At 40.3% G+C, this 24,917-nt stretch overlaps 1 protein-coding gene across 11 annotated transcripts in view; it reads right to left on the minus strand.

Moving 5' to 3' along the window:
* The window catches only part of arvcfb (ARVCF delta catenin family member b), a 239,117-nt gene that overhangs the window by 39,236 nt on the left and 174,964 nt on the right, over positions 1-24,917 (minus strand). For 9 of the 11 annotated variants that reach the window (XM_067603116.1, XM_067603153.1, XM_067603098.1 and 6 more), the window contains 5 exons: positions 18,203-18,386; positions 10,210-10,327; positions 9,906-10,077; positions 7,766-7,783; positions 5,155-5,226 (listed from right to left, as the gene is read on the minus strand). In XM_067603116.1, coding sequence (XP_067459217.1) covers positions 5,155-5,226; positions 7,766-7,783; positions 9,906-10,077; positions 10,210-10,327; positions 18,203-18,386 — 564 coding nt within the window. The remainder of the gene's footprint in view (positions 1-5,154; positions 5,227-7,765; positions 7,784-9,905; positions 10,078-10,209; positions 10,328-18,202; positions 18,387-24,917) is intronic. The other 2 variants (XM_067603162.1, XM_067603089.1) reach the window with 1 other exon arrangement.

Here is a 24,917-nt window from a genome sequence, read left to right on the forward strand (position 1 = left end):
GCTCTTAAAATAAAAGAGGCAAGATCAGCACAAGTGCACACACTCACTTATCACACAACACACCTTCTCCTCTCTTCCCCTCCTTCCTCCCCTCCCCTCCCCTCACCTGACCTTTCTCCAATCTAAAGGTTTACGCTGTGGTTTCAATTAACTGCTGGGAAAAATGTTTCATCATTTCAGGGGCTGCCACACTCACCGGCTCTTTAATGAAATGCGTCTTTTCACAGTTCTTAATTACTTTTGTTACAGCCACCCCTCTCTTTCTTTGGCTCTGTTCTGGGTGGAATGAATAATGCACCGCCAGTAACTCTGGACTCCTCTAATGATGTATTTGCCTGCAACAAGTTCCCCTTCTGGTGCAACTATACCTTAATCAGTTAGGATGGAGGAAGTGGCCACATAATCAACAAAAAGAAAGAATCACAACTAAATGACTGGCAAAACAAGATTACTGAGTGAATTAAAATAGAGCATTGATTTTAGAGATGCTGTCTGTAGTTTGTATAATAATTTGTAATGTGGTAGTGCAGAAGATTAGAGATTGATGTTTGGTTTATGATAGACAGATGTGTCAGATGTATCTTTTGGTTCTGTCTGCATGTGTGTTTGGTTTAATGCTTATAGCTCTTGATGTACAGTCAGGATTTTTCACATCAGTCATATATTGGACTTTAAATTTGAATATAAGTAGGGCTTTTCCACTGCAGAAACTCTCCCAGTGGACCAAGAACCTTTTGAAGAACTACACCGGAACTAACTGGAGGAACAAGGGACTAAATTTAGTTCTTGTAGAATGGTACCTAAAGTTATTTTATTATCAAACCTACTGCATAAGCCAACATTTCCTTGTATCTAAATGACAAAATAGTTTTTTGTTTTTTGACTGTTAATGGGGGATGAGATGTGATGCATAGTCTTTGGTGTTTAATTCAGATGCTTTGTACATCTACCACTGTGACCTCCTCCCTTAGAGGTTCTGCAGCAGTATAAAAATGTCACGTTACTCCCGTCTTTGTGTCGGAGAGAGGACAGTCATTGTTGACAAGACCACAAGAGGTCACAGAAAGTCAGGAAAATATAAACATTGGTTGTTTTAAGCATTTGAACAAACAACACATGCTGTTTTTTGTCTGTAACTTGCTTCACTCTGCCTAAGGTAGGTATAGTTCAAGGTATAGTTTGACACTTTCGGAATTACACTTATTTGCTTTTTTTTTTTTTTTTTTTGCAAGAGTTAGATGAGAAGTTCAATACCACCCTCACAGGTGTCCATTAAATATGAATCTACTGCCAGCAGACTGACAGGAAGAAACAACTTGCCTGGCTCTGTGCAATGTTGCAAAACATTTGCCTACCAACACCTCTAAAACACTCCAATTCACATGTTATATCTCTGGCGCACCCTGGTAGCCTATTGTTTAAAACCCCTGCCACATAACCACAAGATTACGCTGCATTTCCAGCAGTGGATATTTGTTGCATGTCGCTCACTATATCTCTCTCTCGCCTTATTTCCTGTCATCTTTCTACTATCTACTTTAAATGCCCAAAATAATAACAATAAAAAGTTATATTTTCTCTGTTTAATTAATACAAAAAAAAGTGTACAAACGACAAATTGTGGTATTACAGGGAATCAAGTGCTGGTGTATTTCCTGGCTAGGGCGCGGTGACTTGCTGGACTCTCCACTGTTGGTTTGGCAACCTCATGATGACGATAAAACTCCAGGAAGTCACTGTGTCCACAAGAATTAGTTCAGCACATAACCCATTGTTTAAGAGTTTTAAGTCAATTTTATTTCCTTTGGAAAGAGTTAGGCTAGCTGTTTCCCCCTGTTTCCAGTCTTAATGTTAAGCTAAGCTAACTGTTTCCTCGCGATAGCGTCATATTAATGGAAAGACGTGAAAGTAGTATCAATATTCGCATGTTACTCTCAACAAGAAAGTGAATAAGTGTAGTGCTCAAAATGTCAAACTAAGGAGGAAACACTATGTCCTTTATATCATGAAATTTAAAGCTACACTAATCATATTTTTACGATAATAATGGCTCAAATCGCTATGTGTAATGAGAAATGAGTCACTTGTAGTGACCAACCCAGAAACTACAAATGAGTGCTAATGTTTATCCTTGTCAGCTGGATGTGTAATCAGGTTTGCTAACGAGTTCTCAAAAACAACTTCATACTGTATGCTGATAATATGTCAGTGTTGTGTTAACAGCTTGCCCAGACGTGAAAAAAAACAAAAAAAACTTCTCTAATTAAAAATACTGGTTCCAGTCTTCAAATCATGTATCAAACTGTACTGGAATCAAAACAGGTATGAAACTGTAATCACATGCAGCAGAGCACCCTACAGGCTTGGTTCTCTTTCTTTCTTTTTCCTTCCCTCACACACTCACACACACACTCACACACACACACACACACACATCCCCACACAAACAAAAAGATTAATCATTGCCCACTGCCAGGTCCAGCCTGGTCCAGCCTGGTCCTGGCGCTGACCTCTCTCTGTCTGACATCAGATCAGGACGGGGATACACATGTAATCTCCCATATCTCTCTTAGCCATCACCAGCGAATGAGAGCTTCTCTCTCTTACTCTCTCTGCGAACTCTCCACAGATGACCAGGGGATGTGGTGCTGGCAGGCGGCAGAGTACGTGCCTGAACCCATACAAAAAAAACATACATTTTCATAGACAAACAAACAAGACACCGAGATGACTTTTATGCTCTCGCAGTCACCAGCACACTCACCTCTGATGTTTCCCAGAGAGGAAAAAGTGATAATTGTGCTTTAAAAGTCGATGTGGGTTTTGCTCCGGTGACTAAGCTTATTATCCATGCATCTCACTGTTGTTGTTACTCGCCTGTGTGTCGAGCTAATAAACGTCAAATAAGATTTGTCTGTCTGCACTCAGGAAAGGCAGAGCACTCTCTCTAACGTGAACCCACACACACATTTCAACTATGGATGACATTTAGGCCTATAATGATAATTGCTTCCTCTGGATTCAAAACTCCGAAGGGTGTTGTTTTCACATTGTGTAACGTAATCGCACCACAATTGTAACCGCTACATATCCACAGTCTCAGCATGCCAGCTTGGCTTTTACCCATGAAAACCCAGTGAGTGGAAATTATTAATTATCATCCTTGGAGCTCATCTGCGTTCCTTTACTTTAGGAGTGATAAAAAAAAGGCAAAATCGGCTTAACTTGGAAAAGCACAGCAATTAATTGTGATCTAGTTTAATGAGAGCCCACTTTGCCGTGTTAATGTGGCTAATTAACAGTCAGATAGGAAGTGGTATTGACTTTGAGTGCCTGCCACTAGACATTGATGAAGGTGCTGATGTGTAAATACCACATAAGGATGTGTAACAAGTGCATGCAAATTCCACTAGATAGACAGACAGCAACACACACACACACACACCTATCCACAGAGGTAGGTATTATACAGACCCACACACAAGCAAATACACATTCTATTACCGTCTGGATGCGCTGATGTGTGTGCTGCATACTAATTTGCTTTTTATGACTGTTACTACTGCATACCACTGCCAAAATCCAAAAGCAAAGAGAATATGAGTGCACACACAGTTAGTCACACTGCCAGAACCAGCTGCAGAGTCTGGGGGCAAAGCTACACTCTTCAAACTTCCACGTGATGAGTTTGCCAAGTTACCTGTGCCATATCACTGATCACATGATACAATGAATATTTATAGACACAGTAGATGAGCACGAAAAGGAGAAGAGGTGAGTTATCGTTCTCTGAATATGGGAAAAAATAACTTTGTGTGTTGCAGACACATAAATTCCGCTAAATCATGACATTACGAAATGAGCCCAAGGCTACAATTCAGATGCTTATACAGTAGGCTCAGTTGGAGTTTGGCAACATGTCAATACTACAATATGCTGTGAGATGATAGAAATTTGTCAAACATTAGTGCTTTTTTAGCACTGGTTATAATCTACTAATGGTCCCAAAGTGACTAATCCAAATCAATAAAGAGGCTTTCTTTATGGCAATATTGGATTCATAGGGATTTAAATCACTGGCATCCCCATCTGGTTAGTTTATCTACTGTGTAAACAGTTTCTGCATTCAATAAAGTTCATTATGTCATGATATATATCAGTATCTAAATTACAGCTACAACTAATGAGGATTTTCATGCTTAATTAATCTGTCCATTATGTTCTGGATTAATAATCTAATCAATTCATTGTTTGGTCTATACAACATCAGAAAATTATGAAAAATGTTCATATCATTTTCATTTTTTTTCTCAAAATAATTTCTTTGGCATTACTACCTCCATTTGACAACTTAAAGTGCAGAGACACAGGAAACATGGGCAGAGAGAGGGGCTTGACATGCAACAAAGGTCCGCGCCAGTCTTACCACAGACGCCATTCCCATGTGGGAGGCGTCCCAAACAACAGGCACCCAGGGTGCCCCAAAATGTCTGTTTTTGTCCGACCAACAGCCCAAAATCCAAAGATATTCCATTTCAAGTGATTTCAAATAGAGAAAATCAGCAAATCCACACACTTGAGAAGATGGAACCACATTTTTGCATGAAAAATTACTCAAAAGATTTATCAGACATCATAATAGTTGCCAATTAATTTTCTGTTGATCGACTTATTGATTCACTGACTAATTGTTTCAGCTCTAATCCCACTTTGATACACTGTGATAGATTTTATTCATATCAACCACTCCTTGGCTCAGTAGTCACCAATGAATTATTAGCACAGTACAATGCAACAGACCAAAAAATGGATGCTACAAAGTCAATACAGCTCCATGTACAATAACAGGCTGCTTTTTTATTGCCTTTTGTGTCCCGTGCATTGTTGCAGTATTTAACAGAAAGACGGCTCACAGAGTTTATGCTCTCACAAGCTGCTGTCACAGTAGAGACACAAACCACCAAACAAAGCTAAATTACTAGGCCGTCTCTTTGACAAAGGCTTTGTTGAAGCATTGTTTAAGATCTAACTCATTTCCCCTCTGTCTTCTTCTGCAGGGTAACATCTAAATGAGTCATTTCCAGACTGGGAAACTGTCTCTCAGGAGTGAAAGTGTTAACAGAGGGATGTTTTTTTTGACAGACGAGCGCCTACCTTTTGACGGCTCTGTGCGCTTGGGCAGATCCAATGTGTCGTAGTTTTTGTCGTTCTCACCGTTTTTTCTGCCTGGGTAGAGGAGAGAGGAGGGAGAATGATGTCAGTGTCATATCCTGAGACAAATGGATCGTAACAGACAATGTACTAGACACCAGGGTTAGGCCAATATGGGTTTGGGTGGCTGATACCAACATATATTTTTGAACTGAAGCTGGAAATAGCTCATATACATTGTCTCTAAATGTAACTGTATTCATTTTTGCAGTCTTGTCAAGCCTTTCAGACAGCATTCAAAAGCACTTGAGAGCTAATTAAATTGTTAAAGGTGAGCTATTAGCTGCTCAGAGTAACCCAAGTTTCAATAAGGGTTGAACAAAATGACAGCCTGATTTTTCATAAAAGGACAACACTGATCCATTAATTTGGCAAATTCACATATTGGTCTAAACCAGGTCTACACACCAACCCACAAGAAAGCATGAATGTTTGCATGTAGACACAATACAGAGAGCTACAAGCATGATATGGTCAAACACACAAATAGATTCTACATTGTCTGATGCTTTGGCTATCAAACATGAGTGTGTTCACAGAGATGACTTACACCAAAAACACACTGTATGAGCACCAGACCACACACGCACACAGACACAAACACATATGTATTCACTCACAACTGCACTCCTGTTTTACACATCTTTTTCCCATGATCACATATACACATTTTTTTACTGTAACAGGAGTACTTCCTGAGCAGGCAAACACCTTAAATAATGCAGTGCCAGAAGGGAAATGGAGTGGGTGGGGTGGGGTGATTATGGTGCAGCCAGCTAATGGTCATCTCACATGCACATGGACATGCCCATGGGACAACACAGAGATACAGAGCAGAAAGGCTGATTCCTCAACAGGGTAGGAAGAATTTATGAAGCTCTCCCTCTGGGCTGAACAGCCACTTCCCTTCAGGAAACAAGCTCATACATTTAAGTTGCGTAAATCAAGGGATAGAGGATATTGGGCTTCAATTTGAAATAAGATATTAACTATTTAGTGCTGTCTCCCTCTAAAATGATCAGTATTACACTACTTTTAGACTTACACCACTAAAATTACACTAATTATGGGAAGCTCAATCTCAATTATGATTATGAATATGATTCTAATATGTATCAATACAATATTTATTTGGCATATTTATGCCAAATAAAATAAACTATATAATATTGTATTGTATTGGGCCTCAATCGATGGCTCTATTATTACATGTTCAAATGGTGCTTTCAGACTGCAAGCAGTTACCACTGCCACCTTTCTGGCATATTGCTGGGAGGAGTCGTTTGACATTTTGGAAAAATACTGTATACTTACACAGTTAGATAACAAGATTGATCCCACTCTCATGTCTGTGCGTTAATAATGGAGTTAAGGCCAGAAGGCCATTAGCTTAGCTTCGCATAACGACTGGAAACAGCTCGTCTGGCTCTTTTCAAAGCTCAAAAATACACCCACCAGCATCTCTAAAGCTCACAAAGTAACATGTTGTTTCTCTTCAGTTTAATCTGTACACAAACTGAAATTAATTAATAAAAAATGAAATTGTGGTTTAACAGAGTTACCTGCTAAAACTTATTCCTGGTGACCAGTGACCAGCACACCTAATTCCTTTCAGACAGATCCAGGTTAGCGCTTTTCCCCTGCTTCCAGTATTATGCTAAGCTATGCTAACTGGCTGCTGGCTGTAGCCTTATATTTACCAGACAGAGAGTATTATCAAGAAGAGGGTTACGTTTAGGGTTCTTCAGTACTTTTACGATATCACATTATTATTATCATTATTGCTTCTAGGGTTAACCTAGAAGCAATAGCAATAATAATGTGATATTGTTGAATTATTGCAAAATCTCTATGAGAAGAGGTTGAGGTGGATGGTTGTGTGTAAGGATCTGACTTTATGGACTATGGTTCAAGCCCTGCACCCTACCAACAGTCAACATTGATGTCTTTTAACCGCGGCCATTCATTATGTTATCTTTGGACAGAGCTAGGCTAGCTGCTTGCAGCCTTTATGCTAAGCTAAGCTAACTGTCTCAGATGGCAACATTAGGCCACGTTCAGACTGACTTTAGCCCTACATGAAGTAATGCAGCCCTCTCATTCGTTTAAATGAGGGCATTATAAACTGTTGTGCAGTGTTCTGGCATCTAACAAGCATCTGAAAGCACCTTAACACTTTTTTCTGGGGTGAAGTCAAGCTCTATTCTACAAACTGTCAGATGCTGATAGGCTTACCTGTTTCACCAAGTGCTGCCTTTACCTTTGAGGACTGAGGAACAACTAATTCTAACAGTGTGTGAGGACTGGGACGGGTAGAGTCTATAAAACTCAGTGCTACAGCAGGTAAAGTAGGTATGGTGAAGCAATGCATGTGAAATGAGTGAAACATCCCAATTTCTGAAGTCCTTGGAACTTTCTAAGGTTTTTGGAGGACACCCAAAACTACTTATAACTATATTCTACAGCCAGGAGGAAGGAGGAGGAGGACAGAAGGGAGAGTGGAAAGGAGGGGGAGGACAGCTGAAGTGAGGAGAGTTGAAGGGGGGACACTCACCTTGATTAAACCATTCCTCTACAGTTAGCCAAGGAAGCAGCAGCAATGCCAAAAAACACAAAGCATAGAGAAGAGAGAAGAAGCATGGTGAAAAAGACGTGTGTGCGTGTCAAGAGGCTGTGCAAAACATGTGATAGACAGTTTCCCACAAAAAATCTCTCATCTTTTACAAAAAGGGACGGTGAGAGAATGAGAAGAAAGGAGGAAAAAGTAAAGAGAAAGAGAGGAGAGAGGGAGCAAAGAGCGAGGAGGAAGTACTTTTGAAATAGAAAAGAGGTAAGATAGGAAGCCATTAGTAGTCCATAGGTGCTCTCTGGGAAGCGTGTTCAAAGAGTCGGCATCAGTGGGGTGGCTTTTTAGAGAGAAAAGGGATAGTAACATAAAGGAAGATAGTGAAATATAAAGGAAGATAGCATACGAGTAAAGCCAGGAAGTAAAAAACAAAGAAAATTACAAAGAAGAAAGGAAAAGACAGAGAGAGAAAGGAATCAGCCCTCAACTGTTGCAAGTTATTTACACAGACAGATTAGAGTCACAGTGAAACATATATGTAACAACAGCACAGGTTGCCAGCGTTTGTAGAAGTGCTTCATTAAAATCACTGCGAATAGAAATGTGCTCAAAGAGATGAAAATAACAGGCAAGAATCAGACTGTTTATTAGCTAAAACAAAGCTCGAGCTGATAAGCGTGCGTTGGTCATAACGGCATATTTTAGGCTGAATGTGACATTAAACTGAAGACAAGGCCAAACTTTGCCTATTTAAGGTAAGAAATTACCAAGCATACTGCCGACAGTGTCACTTAAAAACCTGCCTGCTCCTTTATAGCTGCGTTTAATGTTTCTGTACCTGAGCCTTTTTTTTTCTCTCAAAGAACACCTTCAGGGTCTGCAGCAGCCAAACACATCTCATTTTTCAATGTATGTGTGAAAGTCTTTATGTGGTTAATTGGCTTTTTTATAAATCTGTATACATATAAGCTCTGTGTTGTCCTGACCCCTGAACTGAAAGGATTCTCCAATGAGTCGTTAGAAGTCAGGGGTCACTGCCTGGTAGTCACACCTCATTGGCTGACTGATTAATGGCAGCTATTATTGTTGTACAGCAGGGAGATAACAGTGTTGTTTAGCTCACGGCCTGGGAGAACGCTGATTAAGACATTGCTAACAACACATACGTACATGGCATCTGTTAAGGAGAGTCAATAACGACAAAAGCCTCCTGACGCAGCAGACGGTGCCATGATAGACATCCATTACAGAGGTGGCTGAACACAAATGAAGTCTTGTTTTGAAGCTAAGAGGTTACAGAGGCCACAGAAACACACACACAACACTCTAAATTCTAGTTTTAGATTTGTTTAAGTTCACTGTGCAATGTCAGAGTGGTAGCTTGTACAAATGTAAGAGTCAGTATGTATTATTGTTGTCAATTGTTCTATTTTTGAGAGTGTTTCTTTACACATAATGGCATTTTAGAGAAGTGATGGCTTTAATTTGTTGTTTATCTGAGTTGATTATAGTGTCTCTGTATGTGATATCTCTTCCTACTGTTTTATGTGAGAAGAGATAAGATAAAGATTAAAAACTGTAATCAATTATTTGTTTTCTGTCTCATTCCCTAAATGAGCAAACAGTTTAACTGAGTCATGTAATCTCACTAAGTTAAACCTTACTTTCATGACAATGTCGAGAGAGATGACCGCATTTGGAACATCCAAAATATATACTCTATATGTGCAGCAGATGTGATGGCTTACTTCACATTTTGTAAAATGCTATCATGGTCAATGGGGATTTGCATGAGCCCAGCGCTGAGGAGAAAATGCAACAAAGAACTGGAGACCAACAAAGAAAAGAATGGTATCTCTGCAATCCAGCTGTTTGAATAATTGCTCTGCTGTCTGTCAATTATTTCCACATCCTTCAGGTTTTTTGTAAAGAAAAAAAAAGAAAAGAGCGCAAGAGGTGAAAACAATAACTGACTATGAAAACACTACATGCAGCCTCTATCACTTTAGCAAAATGTTCCACACTTAAGAGTAACTTTTATAATTTGTCCTAAGTTGCCTGTGAAGAGGAAGAAATCTCCTTGTGGATTGAAATTCAACAATTTTTAAAAAATCTGTCCCCTCCTCACCTTTGGCCTTCTTGCCTCCAAAGCAGCCAGCGTCATCCTTCTTCTTCCTCTGTGGTCCTGCTGAGCCGGGGGCCTGTGGTGCTGATGGATCCTGGAACTTTTCGGCCCCCGGCACCTCTTTGTGGACGTGGTAGGAAAGGTTCCTCATGATACAGACACAGTTCTCCACAGACTGGGAGGAAAGAGAGGCAGAGAGGGTGTTGTCTACATCGGTATGGATTTCACCAGCTACTGTACAAAAGACTGACGACATGTATGTATGCACATACCATTAGTGTTAACTAATATGTGATTTAATGAGTACCTTATTGTCCATATCTTTCTTCCCTACAGCTGATTGAAGGGCGTGCAGCAGGGCGTCCACCAATCCCTCACATTCCCTCAGTCTGCGCCGAGCCTCTGCCCCGTCTGAGCTCACATTTCTAGAGGAACAAAGTCAGACACGCACACACACACACATTCGGTAAGCACGAGAGAGGCATGTAAAAGAGAGTGAACAAGGTATAACTAGACTGTTGAAAGGACATACAGCAGCTGTTCTAATACAGTTGTGAAACCTGCAGAAAGAGCGTCAGTTGAGGATTAATCATTGCTGCTGTTCTGCAGCTAATAATTCAGCTTTTAGAAAATGTATCTTTATCCAACTTTAAGCTGATTTTAAAAGTTGAGCCAAGTAACTATTGTTAGCAGCTTTGATATAGTTTATAAGAGACAGTAAGCTGTGAGATTCATGATTTAAAATAAGGACATGTTGAAGGGGTTTACTACAGAATGAGTTTTGATCGGCTAGGCTTCTTCAGCTATTTTTTTTTAGTCCTAGCGGTCAAAAGTCAATATATTGTCCAAATAGCCATCGCTTTCACAAAATTCAAATATTTTCATGAACCCTTAAATTTACCCCAAATCTCATGTGATTTGCTCATAATTTGATTCTTACCAGGAGAGACCAACCACTAAAACAGTTGGTAGAACATTGCAAACAGTAGTTCCCCTGCTACACCTAGTGTTATCACTACTACAACTACAAACTGTGGCATTACCACCACTACTAGTAACATGGATGTGAATATATTAATTTAATGCACATTTGTAAATATAAAATAAAGCTGTATGCAATATGTTTCTCACAGGAACAGGGAAACGATGAAAGATTAAAACATTACATCAGTGGCACCACAGGCTTAGTGGTTCCAATGGGAAACAAGTGTAATATAACAAGTTTACAGACTGGACAACAAGTGTGACTGTTAAAAAGCTCAATATAACCAATACCAGTCTAACCTCACCATGTGATTTTGTAGCTTTGCATGTGACCCATGACCTTTATCTTCAAGCACAATGTACAATGTAATAAAGTCAGACTGCTTTAGAAATAATCTTAAGAAAATGATGAATATAAATTTCATTTTTGGTACAAAGGGATATTCTATCCCTGTTACATCAGCCGGTGCCCTGAGCTCAGCTCCTGAGCACCGGCAGCAGAGCTGGTGCAGTCTTAGTGCGGCTGTCTGACTGACTGTGAAAGGCGAGGCTTTAAAGAGGGTTAAAGGATAGCTGGGGCACCCCGCTCCTCACCAGGGACTTCATTTATGAGGGCTTCCAACCCACATAATCCCATTAGCCGACCCCCAGTTAGGCCCGTGGAAGAGTGGCAGCCTTGTGGAGGTAAGCAGAGCTGGATAGTGCTGTGTGGACTGAAAAACACATCACACCCCACACTGCTGCACATGTGTATATTTTGGTTTAACAACAATAGACAGCCCTTCAAAGTCATATTACACTGTATGAAATGCATCATAGCAATTGATCTGTGCGGATTAATTACTATTTTACAAAATAAATGGTTGTAGAGCAATTAAAACACCTCTCAAATTAATAATATAACTAATTTGTTTGGCGGATGCTTCTAATTTTTAGCATGAGAACAACTAGTGGGGGAATGAACTACAACTCCTGAAACCCAATCAGGACCTCTACAGCACACACACACAACTACATCACCTGCCTGACACCTTGTTATCTTCATGGTTGGTGTCTGCATAGGCATTTCTACTGCTGTCTTCTGTCGTCTATGGAGTGGAGACCCACAGAACCATCCTGCAGTTTGTGCTAATTAAAACTAATCTTTGGTAGACACCAGGCAGACAGCACCAGCCATCTGGACCCACTCATAAACCAAACCTATGCGTCTTCAGCTGTCAGAAAATGGTCACCACCTCCCCTGTAAACGGATCCAGATGAGCGCCCGCCTTGGATTTATTTGACAGGAGTGTGTTTGGGGGCAGACAGACACAAGAGTTTTATTGTCAGCTGTTTCATTTCCAGAAGTCTTTCAGGGAGCAGTTGTCTCTGTGGAAGGTTTATGGACGGTGCATCTGTCAGTGGAGGCTGTGCAGGAAGGTGCCTCTGGACAGGTTATCTGGGGGTGTAATATTAACTCTTAATGGGGGTTAAGGTCTGTAGGGACTTATGATTATTGATACATCTGACATTAAACCATCTGTTTTTGTATTACTTGTACTTCCTCTGACAAAAAAAAAAAGAAAATAATAATGATATGTCCAAGAACAAACCCTGATGTAAAATATTGGCCTGTTATCAATCACTCAAAAAAGAAGCATAAAGTTTTAAGCCGTGTTGACATGAGGATTTGCAGAAAAATAAATATGCTAATTGGTTAAATATTTTTCTTTGGTTGAGTTTAACAGTGATGTTTGTTTTCATCTTAGTGACTCAAGGACAAAAACATGCACACATGGCATCATGCGTAGATTCTGTTTTTCATTTAGCTCTTAGTTACTTTGTGTTGTGGCAGTGCTGACAAGTAGGTTCTATCAGATCTATCTCTGTATCTGATAGCTTTTCCTGCTGATGAGGCATTCTGGCATGGGACAGCTAGCTTCCCCTAAACACAAAAAGCTGTTAGCCACGTAGCTTTCATGTATACTCTGCTTTTAGTTCTTTTAGTCGTCTCCAGACTGGGTTGAGGACTTAGACAGTGACAACCTTCCATCACTTGCTCTGACATTCCCATTCTCTGACTGCTGAGCACCTGGAAGAATCACATGCCGGAAAGTGTGTGGCGTTACTATGACAACCAGCAATTGTGAGGTACCATGTCAGCAATTCTAGCTGTAGTATTCTGACTGCTTTATTTAATTGGCTTTTAATACTTTAATGTTCATTGCTCATTTATGCAGTGTTTGAAAGCATAACACAAAAATGAATTGTTGAGTGGTGAAAGATTATTATAAATGTACCGTGAAAAAATGATCATCTTAAGGCACCCTTGGCTTGTTCCAGCACCCACTTTGTGCTCTGCTGCTATAAATGAGTTGTTTATTACCACAAATCATGACTAAATCTAATAATCTACAATCTTGCAGTAGTTTAGATGAGGCAGTTTGCAGGATATCCACGTGTTTGAAAGATGCTCAGAGAAATCTGTGTCATTTAATACTGGTGTATTTCAACATCCACAACATTTTCAGAACTAGTGCCATTTCTAGGATTTACTGAAGCAAAACATCGTCCTTTCTCTGTTACCTACCAATGCATTTTCTTACCATGACAACACTGACAAGCCCATATTTTGATGGCCGAGGAACATCATGACAAAATACCAAAACACAATGATACTGTAGTTCTAAGAAAAATAAGGACATTCTCTTTTCTCTGAAGTACAGACATTTAGGGAATATAGTTCCCTCTAAAAGCACAAGGTCTTTTATTATTAACCAGGAACTAGTAACAAAAAACGTTAGACATTGATGATTTTCAGTCTGCTGTGCTCTTCAGCAATGCAACTAAGCCAGACAGCCTATCTTTCTAGTTATAGCAGAGTGAATAACAGACATCACAATGGATGAGTACCATTACGAAAAGGTTCCAATTTTGAAAATATTCAGGGCATCAATTTGGACATGTACTGTATACCATTTTAGGTACCATTACACAAATCTGACAAATTTGGCCTATTTCTGCTCTCATTTAGCAAGGAACCAGTGACTGCTGTGAAGAGCATTCTGTTGTTAAGGGCTAAAAGAATAAGTGGGTGTGCATACGGTCCTCTGTCTGTGTCTTTCTGTGTCTGCACAGACACTGACAGCTCGTCACTGTGATCTGGACGTGTCTGTGGTGTGTCTGCTTTATCAGATGAAGTGTGGGTGTGAAGGTCACTCAGAGTCATGTGGCCATCAGAGGACAATAGAGCAGCTGAGAGGAGTAGACTAGAGCAGGACTGATGGAGACTGATGGAGATGGATGGAGACATGGCTGACCTCTGCTAACACCCTGCAAGGTCAACGGCAACACCGCAGGACCATATGTGTACCCTATAGAGTTGGGTATGCTTTCGCTTTTATTGATTCTGATTCCATTTCTGATTCAGCATATTGATCTGCTTCTTTGTTCAGATTCTTCTCACACAATTTGAGAAAGAAAAGAGATCAAAATATGTTAAAAGGCATAAAAAAAATGTAATTTAGCTAAATCATAACCTTTCTTTTGTTAAATTAGCCACACTACTAAAGTCTACCACTTAACAGACATCATAAACACTATACACATTCCTGCAATAATGTAGAAAATTTGCAGAAATTGATGTGTCAAATAGAAAACCTATCCCATTCAAATTCAGAACCAGATTTTGACACCATAGGGTACACCCCTGCCCCCAACACCACCGCAGAGACACACATACACACACACATACACATTGCTTTCCCCTCCACATCCCCACAGCGTAAACACTGTAAATAAGACGGCTCCTATTGACAGAAGAGGCCATTATAATAAAACTATCCCCAGCTCTATTGAGGTGTAAGCTGCGTCTCTGTTGGCGTGAGTAAACAGATTCTCCCTGGCATCAGCACTTCTCCCCAATGCACAAACCCTGCGTCTAGGCAACTGTGGGCCTGGTTACAGTTACCATGGAGACATATTCTCCCGCATCTCGGGTTGAGCAAGTGAGGGCGACAGGGAGATATTGTGGTAGCAATGAGATATGTGGCATCGGGGGTGATGAGATGTGGATACAGTGTTTGGGGAGAAGGTGAAAAACATACGTACACACACAAAGAAAGACAGGAAGCATGGCAGATACTGAAAGAAATTGAGAATCATGAAAGAGACAATGAGAAAGAGGAAGAGGTCGTGTGGCCCTGATGTAAAATTCCATGACTTCTCTATGACTTTCCTTATCTATGTCTGAGTGCTTTCATTTATTCCCTCCTGGTTCGTTGACACTGCTCTTCAGCTGAGCAAAAAATGTTCAACAAATACAAGTAAGTTTCCAGACTTTCTACAGTCTGACTGGCTGTGAAGAAAACTAGCAGGAAACCATCTAATTCACTGCAATAATGTGTGAAATACATTCTGGTCTGTTCTGTCTGAGCTAGATTTGGATGTTATTTTGTTCTGGATGTCAACCAGCACGCCCAGGCGTCTACTGCAGGAGACGTTCTGCTCTGGATTACAGTCTAAACGGGCTTGGCCAGCCCAGGAGGAGACAGCACAGCTGAGGCATGATAACCCACATACACATTTTACTACAGTCTGTCACAAGGTCTGTCACTGTCTGTTTTTAAAAAGTGATCACTATTTGTCACTAGATCAAGAATGGATATATTAGGACTGCGGTAAGATTAGATCCCTGTTGTGAACGTGCTCTCTCTCTCTCATCCACAGAGGATCATGGCTTTAGACTTTCAAAACCATTCAGTGTAACAGTTCAGTCTATGGCATAGACTTCATAAACATGGAAGGACAATGTTATGTGTTTTTCCATGCTGACTCTCTGCTGGTGTTACAAATTTTCTGATGACATAAGCATTCAAATTCGTCAAAAATGCAGCTTAAAACCTCCCTTTTGTCTATTGGTTTTCTTGTTGTGTTTGTGTACTGAACAACTTGCATCTCTTTGTGAACTGCTGTTGGGAATACAATGCAAATGCAAACAAGCGCACAATAACTTTCAAATCATAGCAGCTGCACAGTGAGTTAACCCCTAACACATCCTGTCCATTAACAAGCAGATTTCTTGAATACTCTGTGTCTTTAATAAAATGTAAAACAGTCACAGGTAGAAGCTGTAGCCACTTTCAGTGAGCAGTCATCATCAACAACCAGTCAGTCGACACCCGTGGTGAGTGAGCCCAGATGAACGTCTGGATCAAATGTGCTTTGTGGTCGATTGCATGAGGCCACTTTTGCCACTTGTTTAAGTAACTTCATAGCATGTGGTTGTATGCATGTTAACTGGAACCCACTCAAACTTCTCTTTGTACTTGGTTGGTGGTAGTTTGGTTATGCATATGGTGATGAAGTGGCTGTTTTGACTGATAAAGTGATAGACCTAATATTACATGGAGATATGATGGTCTCTGCTCAGTTTGTGGCTTTCGTTTCAAGCACTCCCTGGAAAGAAACTCATTCAGCTGCTACGTTTACTGTCATGTGTTGTTTTTTATGTTTCAGATTGGATGGCTAACTTTTAGAAAACAATCTGCAAAAACTGACTGCAGGTCAGAGATCTGAGGCAGCAGTTTTCTGCTAGCTAAAAGTTCAAGTCATACAATCATTCTGTAGCTTTGTGTTAGAGACCATCAAGGCCTTAACAACTGCTTCTTCCACAGTATGCCTGGACCAGGCTGAGCAGAAAAGAGTGAGTCACACTACTTTATTACACACTACTCACAACAGTGAGGTCGGTCTATCTGGAAATAGAGAAATTAACACCGTTTGGGATGACTGACCGGATAACAACTCAAGGTTTCTGTTGCAGCCATTGAAAAGAGTCAAAACAGAGCTGTCTGGCCCACACCTGAAAAGGTTCAGTGACGTGATTTATCAGATAATAAACAGAAGGATTATAGCTCAAACATGGGGGTTGAGGACATACAAATTCAAAAGTGAATATGTATGTTTTTGTGTTGTTTTTCTGGGGGAGAGGAGAAAAAACAGTGCAATGCAAAAAATACTAAACACACATACCGACTGGCAGTCATGAGGAAACAATTTGCACTGTGGGCTCAATTAAGCTTCACTCAGCCTTAACAAGCTTGAGACTAACTTCATTTGTGTGATTACTTAATTGTAACTTGTTTAGTTTGCAGCTAATGCTGCTCATTGGCCTCAGAGTGGTGTGCTAACAAAGTCGTCCAGCCCATTCTAGAATGACAAGGAACAAATAAAGAAACATTTATACACCATTTCCCAAGAACAGAAAGTATCCTAAATGTGACAAAAAATAACAATAAACCTCAACTGTCTTCTTAACAATGTAACTTAGGGCTTGTTTCTTATAATTTGGCAAAGGTGAAGTACCTCACATGGCTTCAGGACTGATGAGTGCAATACAATAAGCCTTCTTGTCTCTAAAAGATATTTGATTTTAACACAATGGTATAGTTTGATGCTCATCACAGGTTAGAGACAGTTTATTAACTTCTGCCAATCGATACAGCAGCAGTTAAGAGAGGACGTAAACAAAGTCATTAAATTGTAGAAAACACACCCAAGTTATAATTTGATCATCCACTTAAAGATGTGATTTAACACTTCAAATCATGATGAAAAGTGAGGAAAACAAACCACAGTCTATAAAAAAAAAGTTTCAGTCATCTTACAGTCACAGAGCAGAGTCAGCCTGTAATCCTGCCACAGACAGCCGTGCAACATACTTCACATACATGCAGATATAGCGGCCGGGACATGAAGAACGCAGCATTTGCCATCCCATAAATTCTCAAAGAACCTAAAATCTGACCATGGCCCGGTGTCAGCAAGAAGTCTCATCATGTCACACCTGTCTCCTCTACAATGTTATCTTGATAAAAGGAAACTTTGTGATTTGTTCTTGTCATTCAAGGCCCAGGTCAGCTCAGGTATCCGCTCTATAAAACCCAGTAGGATCTGTAGAATGTGTCCACGTTTTGTAAACATTAATAAACCTGAATAAACCTGCCAAGTGTCTCAGTTCTCTCTCAGTTTTGCAGTATCTATCTGTGTGCTTCCTGATTTTAAAGTGGTTTTGCTCAGAAGCCTGACTGATCTGCAGGATACATCTTCTACGCTTAAATGAGCCATCCAACAATTTGGTCTAATAATTTTTCCTACCCGATATTTGGAACGTATTATTGGCTTAAATAACTGAAACAAAAATGAAGCCAGCGTGATCAAAACTCTTCTCATCTCTGGCTGTAATACATCTCTCAAAAATCCAGGACTTATAGTTAATCGAAACCATGTTTAATAAATAAATAAATATGAGTGAACTGCTATTTGACTAACTCTACCTCAGGCAGCCGGAGGTGTTCTTGAAGACAGTGGTCCACTCAGCGTCGCGGGGCTTGGAGTCCTCATTTGGCTCGTGCTCCCAGCCCGAGTGGGGGATAATGACCTCATTGGTCATGGTCTGCAGGCCATGGTTGATGATCACCATCTTCAGGGGTTCATAGGACGACAGATTCCACAGAGTTCCTGCAGGTTATGAGAGGAGGGAGGAGGAAAAATGGAAGAGCAAGAAGTAGACAGGAAGAGGATAAAGGAGAAGGGAGCAGAAAAAGGTGATAAGGTAAGAGGGTTATGAGGAGAAATGGGGAGGATTTAAGAGGAGTAAGTAGAGGAGGGATGAGGAAGGAGGAGTGGATTGGAGGAGAGAAACACAGAGAAAGGAAGAGAAGAGGAGAGAGAAAGGGAAGGAATATGGAAAGAAAGTGACAAGAGGAAAAGAATAACAGCGAAGGTTGAGAGAAAATGAGTAACAACAGGATAGGGGAGAGAAAGAAGAAATGGGAGATTCAGGGAGAGAGAAGAAGACATAGAAAGTGAGTGAAATTGATGTAATATAACAACAGCTGTACAGCAGACAAAATATTGTACAGACCTCAAGGTTGAAATCAAAACCACATTTGGATTGGCAGTAAACCACATTTGGGAATAAAATGATAGAACAAAATTGGTTGTTCATTAGCCGGCTGTGATGTTAGGCACATCATCTGGACATTCTGCACTCTAATTAAGTCACTGTAATAGTTTTATAATTCCCCTGTGACGGTTTAGCTGACTACCAGTATGTTGTAATCAATACTGAGTTTATAGCAGCCACATCACTGTGACATTTCTATATTCATAACATTGCTGTAAGAATCCTCAGTGTCTGAGCTGCTCAATAGTGAGTTTACAGTAAGTAAGTAATTGGGCTTTTTCTTCAGAAATAAGAACTGTTTTTCCTTCCAGGCTAAACAGAGACTGGTCTCTGCTAGGTTTCTGTTCATGCTTGACTTTGGGGACATTTTGTACATGAATGCACCATCTCAGTGCTTACATTCTCTGGACTCTGTATATCATGGAGCACTGAGATTCATTACGGGCTGTGAGGCCGTTACTCATCACTGCACACTGTATGCTCGGGTTGGCTGTCCCTCACTGATTTTTCGAATACTCCTCCACTGGCATTATTTTATTCCTCAAGCCATTCTTGGGCTATTACCAGCATATCTACTGTATGTGTGTACATGAAAAGAAAACTTGCAGAAAAATGCTCTTTGTTCACGGAGCATGTTTTTGTTGACTGTACCTAAGGTTTGAACAGAGTTTGGTAAAAGAGCTTTTATGAAGGCTGCTCTCTATACTCTGAATCTTCTACAAAATGAGTGAAAATTACAGTCGCTGGTTTCTCTGGGCAGGTTTAAAGCTTTGCTGCGGGGATTCTGTGCATCATCATCTATCTGCCAATGTCAGTAGGGTTGCTGGGAGGTTTTCTCAGTCCAATTCTAGTACTAAGGTTGTATTTTATTTTCTCTTTTATTGTAATTTTATTCATGATTTTATTAATTTATGTTGACTAACCAGAGGTCTGTCTGTATTACTTGTTTTAATGTTGTTTGTCAGAAACTTTATGTTGCTGCCTGTCTTGGCCAGGACACTCTTGCAATCTCAATGAGGTTTTCCTGGTAAAATAAAAATAAATATTAAAAAATGTACAGTATCACTATTGCCATAATACACTACTCGATTACTATGATTAGTTTTCCATTAAAGAGTGTAAAATGTGAGGGACAGACACAACAAACTTAAGATGGACTGTGTGTTTTCATCACCTTTTCATGTGTGTTTGTGTCGATCTGCACATCGATATAACAGGCAGCCTGTTCTATACCTCTGCAAAGAGGTAAACTAAACTGAGCTGGGTATGTGTATCCTGAGGTTTCATAAAAGAGAGGCAGACAGACACACAAAGCAGAAAGGAGGAATTTCTGGCAGCACAGCCAGGCAACAAAACCCCACAAAAATACTGTGTTGAAGCATCAGCATCAGATGGGTTTTCACTCAAACACATGGAAGCTCTGGAGCGAGGCAGCCTCCGGTTTGAGGAGAACAAATATGATACACCAAAGGAAAAAAAAAACTTTTTGAGGTCCATGTTTGACAGGGCTGGAGTTTCTGTTTTTATTAACTCATCCCTCAGGTCTCTGTCTGACTTCGTCTCTCATCACTTATCGCCCTCCTTCTTTTCTCCTTTTACATTCAGGCATTTAGCGGAGATTCTTATCTGCAGCGACTTACAAGTGATTTGTTAGTCCAAAGGAAGAACAGCTTAGAGCTAGAGTGTTAAGATTAACCACACACACACACACACACCAAGTATTCAAAGACACACACTTTACATACATAAATGCACTGATACACTTGTGTGTGCACACAGACACCCACAGTCTGTGATTCCCTCTTGTCCCATAATAACAGACCATTAGTGGAGCAGTGAAACTGACATACTCGCCCTGTTCTTTAAAATGGTTACTGTACATTTTCCAGACGGTCAATATTTCCTCTGTTAAATCATGCTCTGTGCACACAGGATGAGAAAATAAGTCTCAGCGGACCGGCCCAGGCTAAAAATAACTCCAGTCCTTCTGTTGTGGTTGTGCCTGGAGAAAACTGGCTTCCTTCGCCAAGAAATTGGAAAAAGAAAAAAACTCATTAGACTAATTTGTGTACTGCACTCTTGTGATATTTTAAGTTTGAACGCAGCTCATGACCTTTGCCACTTAACTCCCTCTCCGTCACATCTCTATATTAAGGGCATTATCCATCCGGGTGGAGACACTAGACATCCATCCCCTCTGTGGTTACAGCTGGTGACTGGACTGGCTTCCTGTGCGTCAGCGATTACCAGGCAACCAGTGCCTAACTGGGAAGCTTGTAGCTGTGTAAGCTGGGCTGTGGCTCCGCTCTGGGCCGGCCTGTTACGCAGTGCCACACGACTGAAAATCAACTACTGGCACAGTCTGGCTTACACCACTAACATACACAAAGTGTGACGCAGGATACTGAACTCACACTCAAACCTCAAGACAACTTTGTATAATTCTGTGTGCTTCACAGATCATATTCATAGGGCTTTACTTACAGATCTCTACTGATTCAGGTCTTCTGAGAGTAAAGTTTGCCTGACAGGCCAATTTCAGGACAAAATTTTCCCATTCTTTGCGCTTCAGGCATTTACTGTAAATTTTATACTGTTATACTGCTGATTCAAAATAGATTTTTACAAGCACTTTTAAAAACTTTCAGGGTATATTCGAAGTTTGAAGAAAACACATTGGTAAACTCAAATCTATCCTGGCAGGATGATGCAAACTGACTTTAATCACAGTGTGGAGTGAGTGGATGGTTGGTATAAATGTTTGCATTTTGTTGCATTTGTACTGTAGCTTATGCTGCCTTCAAGTGCCTCTTGTGATTTCCGTTATCTACATAGTCAAGCGCTTTTGGTTGAAAATAATGAAGTACATCCTGTAAATCAGTGTTACTCCAAATACCTCTCCACACCAAATGGAAGTTTGTACAGTACATAGAAACACATACACATGCCTGTACAAACCCCTTTTCATAGGTCCAATTCTTTATTCTGTCTATTTATTGTATTCTCACAAACGGTTTTCAAAACATATTGGCAAAGGAAATGTCCATGAGGCTTTTTTCCTGTGTTTATTCAAGAATGTGGTCTTTACATTTGAGAGCATGATTTATTGATTTCACATTCAGATTTTGTAACTCTTTCCCTCAAACCCTGCCCTCACACTTTAATAGCTCCTGCTTGTGCTTAGATTTGCTCTGCTTGTGCTCAAACTGCTTGCACAGATTTCCTGCTCCAGCTTCAGCCCTTCTCCTTGCACTCAGGCTGCTTCTGTGTACCGGTGAAACATCTGCTCTCAGATTTCTGCTCTGCTCTCAGACTGTTTGTGCAACAACCCTGTCAGCATCCCCTAACCAATCGAATGCCAGGTGTAGTGTTGACCAATGAAATGACCCCTGCCTCCTTGTGGGCGCATTCGCTTTACTTCTTAGAGCGTCCTGTATGGGCATTACTCTTTAAGCAGGTTCATCCACTCCTGCTCTCCAGAGCTTTATTAAATGTTCTTCCTTGCTTTCTTTACGACTTTTTGAATAAAAGGACAGTTAATATATATACCAGAACCTGACTTGTTACTATAATAGCTAAATATAATAGTAGCTGTTTAGCACACCAGCCTCCCGTCAGTGTACTGGAGGAGAAAACGACGTCACCTTCATGACTCAGGAGTAGGAGTGTAACGGATCGCCAAAGTCAAGGGCCACAAGTAAGTTTTTTATGTTAATGGTGCTATTACTTCCTTCAAACTGAATTGGTTAAGTCACGTTGCGTGAACACAGTTATTAGGCGACTAAAAACAATCTGGACAGCGCCGTGTTTCTTTTTTTTAATCTGTATTTTAGTATTTAGGAATGGGAAAAGTACCAACAGCAAAAGTAAGCAGCTAACACACTAAGACAGTAGGAAAAAAAGTAACTTATTTGAGCAGAAGCAGAGCAAATCTAAGCGCAAACAACGGCTATTTGAGTGCGAAGGCAGGGTTTGAGGGAAAGAATTACAAAATGTACAGTGTGTGATAGTGAGCAGGGGTAAGGAGTCAGTGTTATACTATCAAGAATTATGAGCTGAGTCCTTCTGAATCACCCAACACAGTGAGACCGAATAATAAAAGTTACCAAAGGGGCAACAACAAAGAAGCCATGTTAAAAAATGGTAAAAACATTTTTTTTTGTTACTTTATAATGTTTCTAATTATTTTATGACCTTCATTATGACTTTTGTTTTCAGTTAAACATCAGCTACATCCCTGATGCACATGTTCTCAACTCTCCTTTTTCACAGGATCAGTTTCATCATTTTTTCCAACCAAATGCATGAGAGCATTTGAGAGAGGGAGCATCAGCATCCAGGCATGAATCAAACAACAAATGTGCTCTTGTGGGCAACGCTGGTATGATGACAGCTAGCAAACATTCATGCCTGCCTGCCAGGCTGACAGCTTGATTACCTCCACTGTTGTGTCATTAGCATCAGTTTTAGTTGTGACAGGCAACATTCAACATGCAGTCAACACAGGAGCAGCCAGTTATCAACACGAGCTTAAAGAAGACAAGCAGTGAATAAAGATGGGAGTGGAAAGAAACTCTTGATTGAGTTGTTTTTGCCATCCACTGTATACTACTGAGTTTTCAGAAATATGATTGGCAGAAGATGGCTGAATATTGTGTTACAAAGCAAACATAAATCGACCAATTCTGGCGGGTTAGAGGAGACAAAAGCTGCATGGTCTGATACTAAAGTTTAACATTCAAGCCTGATGTAAAAGCCTTCGTGCATACCTCGCTGTGACATTAGTGTTGAATGATGTCACTAATTTACACTGTGCACGTTGAGTGTTTTTGTTTCTGCATCGTCAAAAAACAGGTTCAACAGCCTCTGTTCAACCTACTTCTGTATATAAAACATAAAATATACCTGCATCTGTCTTTGACTTGTCTTGGCCAGCACATAAGCAAAAAGCAATTTACAGGAAAAAAACAAAGGCTCATCTAAACCTTCATACTTCAAAGTAACGAGAGAAACGTGAACCTTTGTTACACTACGATTTTCTTGAGTTGAAGTAGAACAAATCACAGATTTTAGGGGAAATGTCCACGATTACGATGCTGTTCACCATCACCCGCAGTCCTCCAGCTGTAACACTACTCCAGCCGGTGGAATCAGTCAGCTTTACACTGATCACATATGCCAGAGGGGAGGAAAAGGCATGTCTTTACCGTGGCTGTGATCCATCAAGTACGACAGGCATACAGCCTGCTGGCAGAATGTTATTTAAGATGACAGAGTGCTGTGGAAGTGACGTTCTCCAACCCGCGTCCTGCCACTGTTTCAGGCCAGTGAAGCTATATCAGATTTAGTCCATTTGCTGTCCCCTGTCAGTTTGTCAGAGGTGGGTGTGTTAGGGATGTCCTGCTGTCTCACGGGAATGAGGCTGATACTGTGCAATTGTGATGTCAAAAACTCCCTTTACACCTGATGTCCTTTTAACGTTATAATCTTTAAGATTAATGAATCACATTTCTTTTTGCAATAGCCATTCAATGTATTTATATTCAGTAATTATCTCCCTATATAGTAGTTTTTATTGGTAGTGGTGGTTGCACATTATACAGATACACCAGTTTTCTCTTCTGTTTCTGTTTCTGACAAAGAAGCTGCTAAATGAGTTGCCATATTAAACCGCACTTGCTGCTACCATGGTAACCATAGATGTTGCCAAATCAACCAGGACTGAAATCTAAACTAGATAACTAGATTCATCTTTCCCTTTCTACCTAACTTAAGTTTATTGTTCTTTTGGATAGGAATGTCCAGTGTCAAAAATATGTTCCCCTAGAACCATGGATCCATAAAGCACATAGATAAACAGCAGCACACTGTTTCAAAGTGAGCTTGAATGAGTGGGGGATGGAGAGCTGCTTCAGGTCTAAAAAACATCTATGCAAAAAGCATTTATTTATAAGCAACATTTTGCAAGTAAACCACACCTCCTTAAAGTGCTGTGGGTGGAAAATTGTAAAACTTCCGTAATTTGTTCATGCTGAGGTTTAAGAGAGGTTGTTTAAATCTAGTGCTGACCTTCTTCCTACAAC

The sequence above is a fragment of the Thunnus thynnus genome, chromosome 2 (genome assembly GCF_963924715.1).
Source record: "Thunnus thynnus chromosome 2, fThuThy2.1, whole genome shotgun sequence".
Classification (NCBI taxonomy): domain Eukaryota; kingdom Metazoa; phylum Chordata; class Actinopteri; order Scombriformes; family Scombridae; genus Thunnus; species Thunnus thynnus.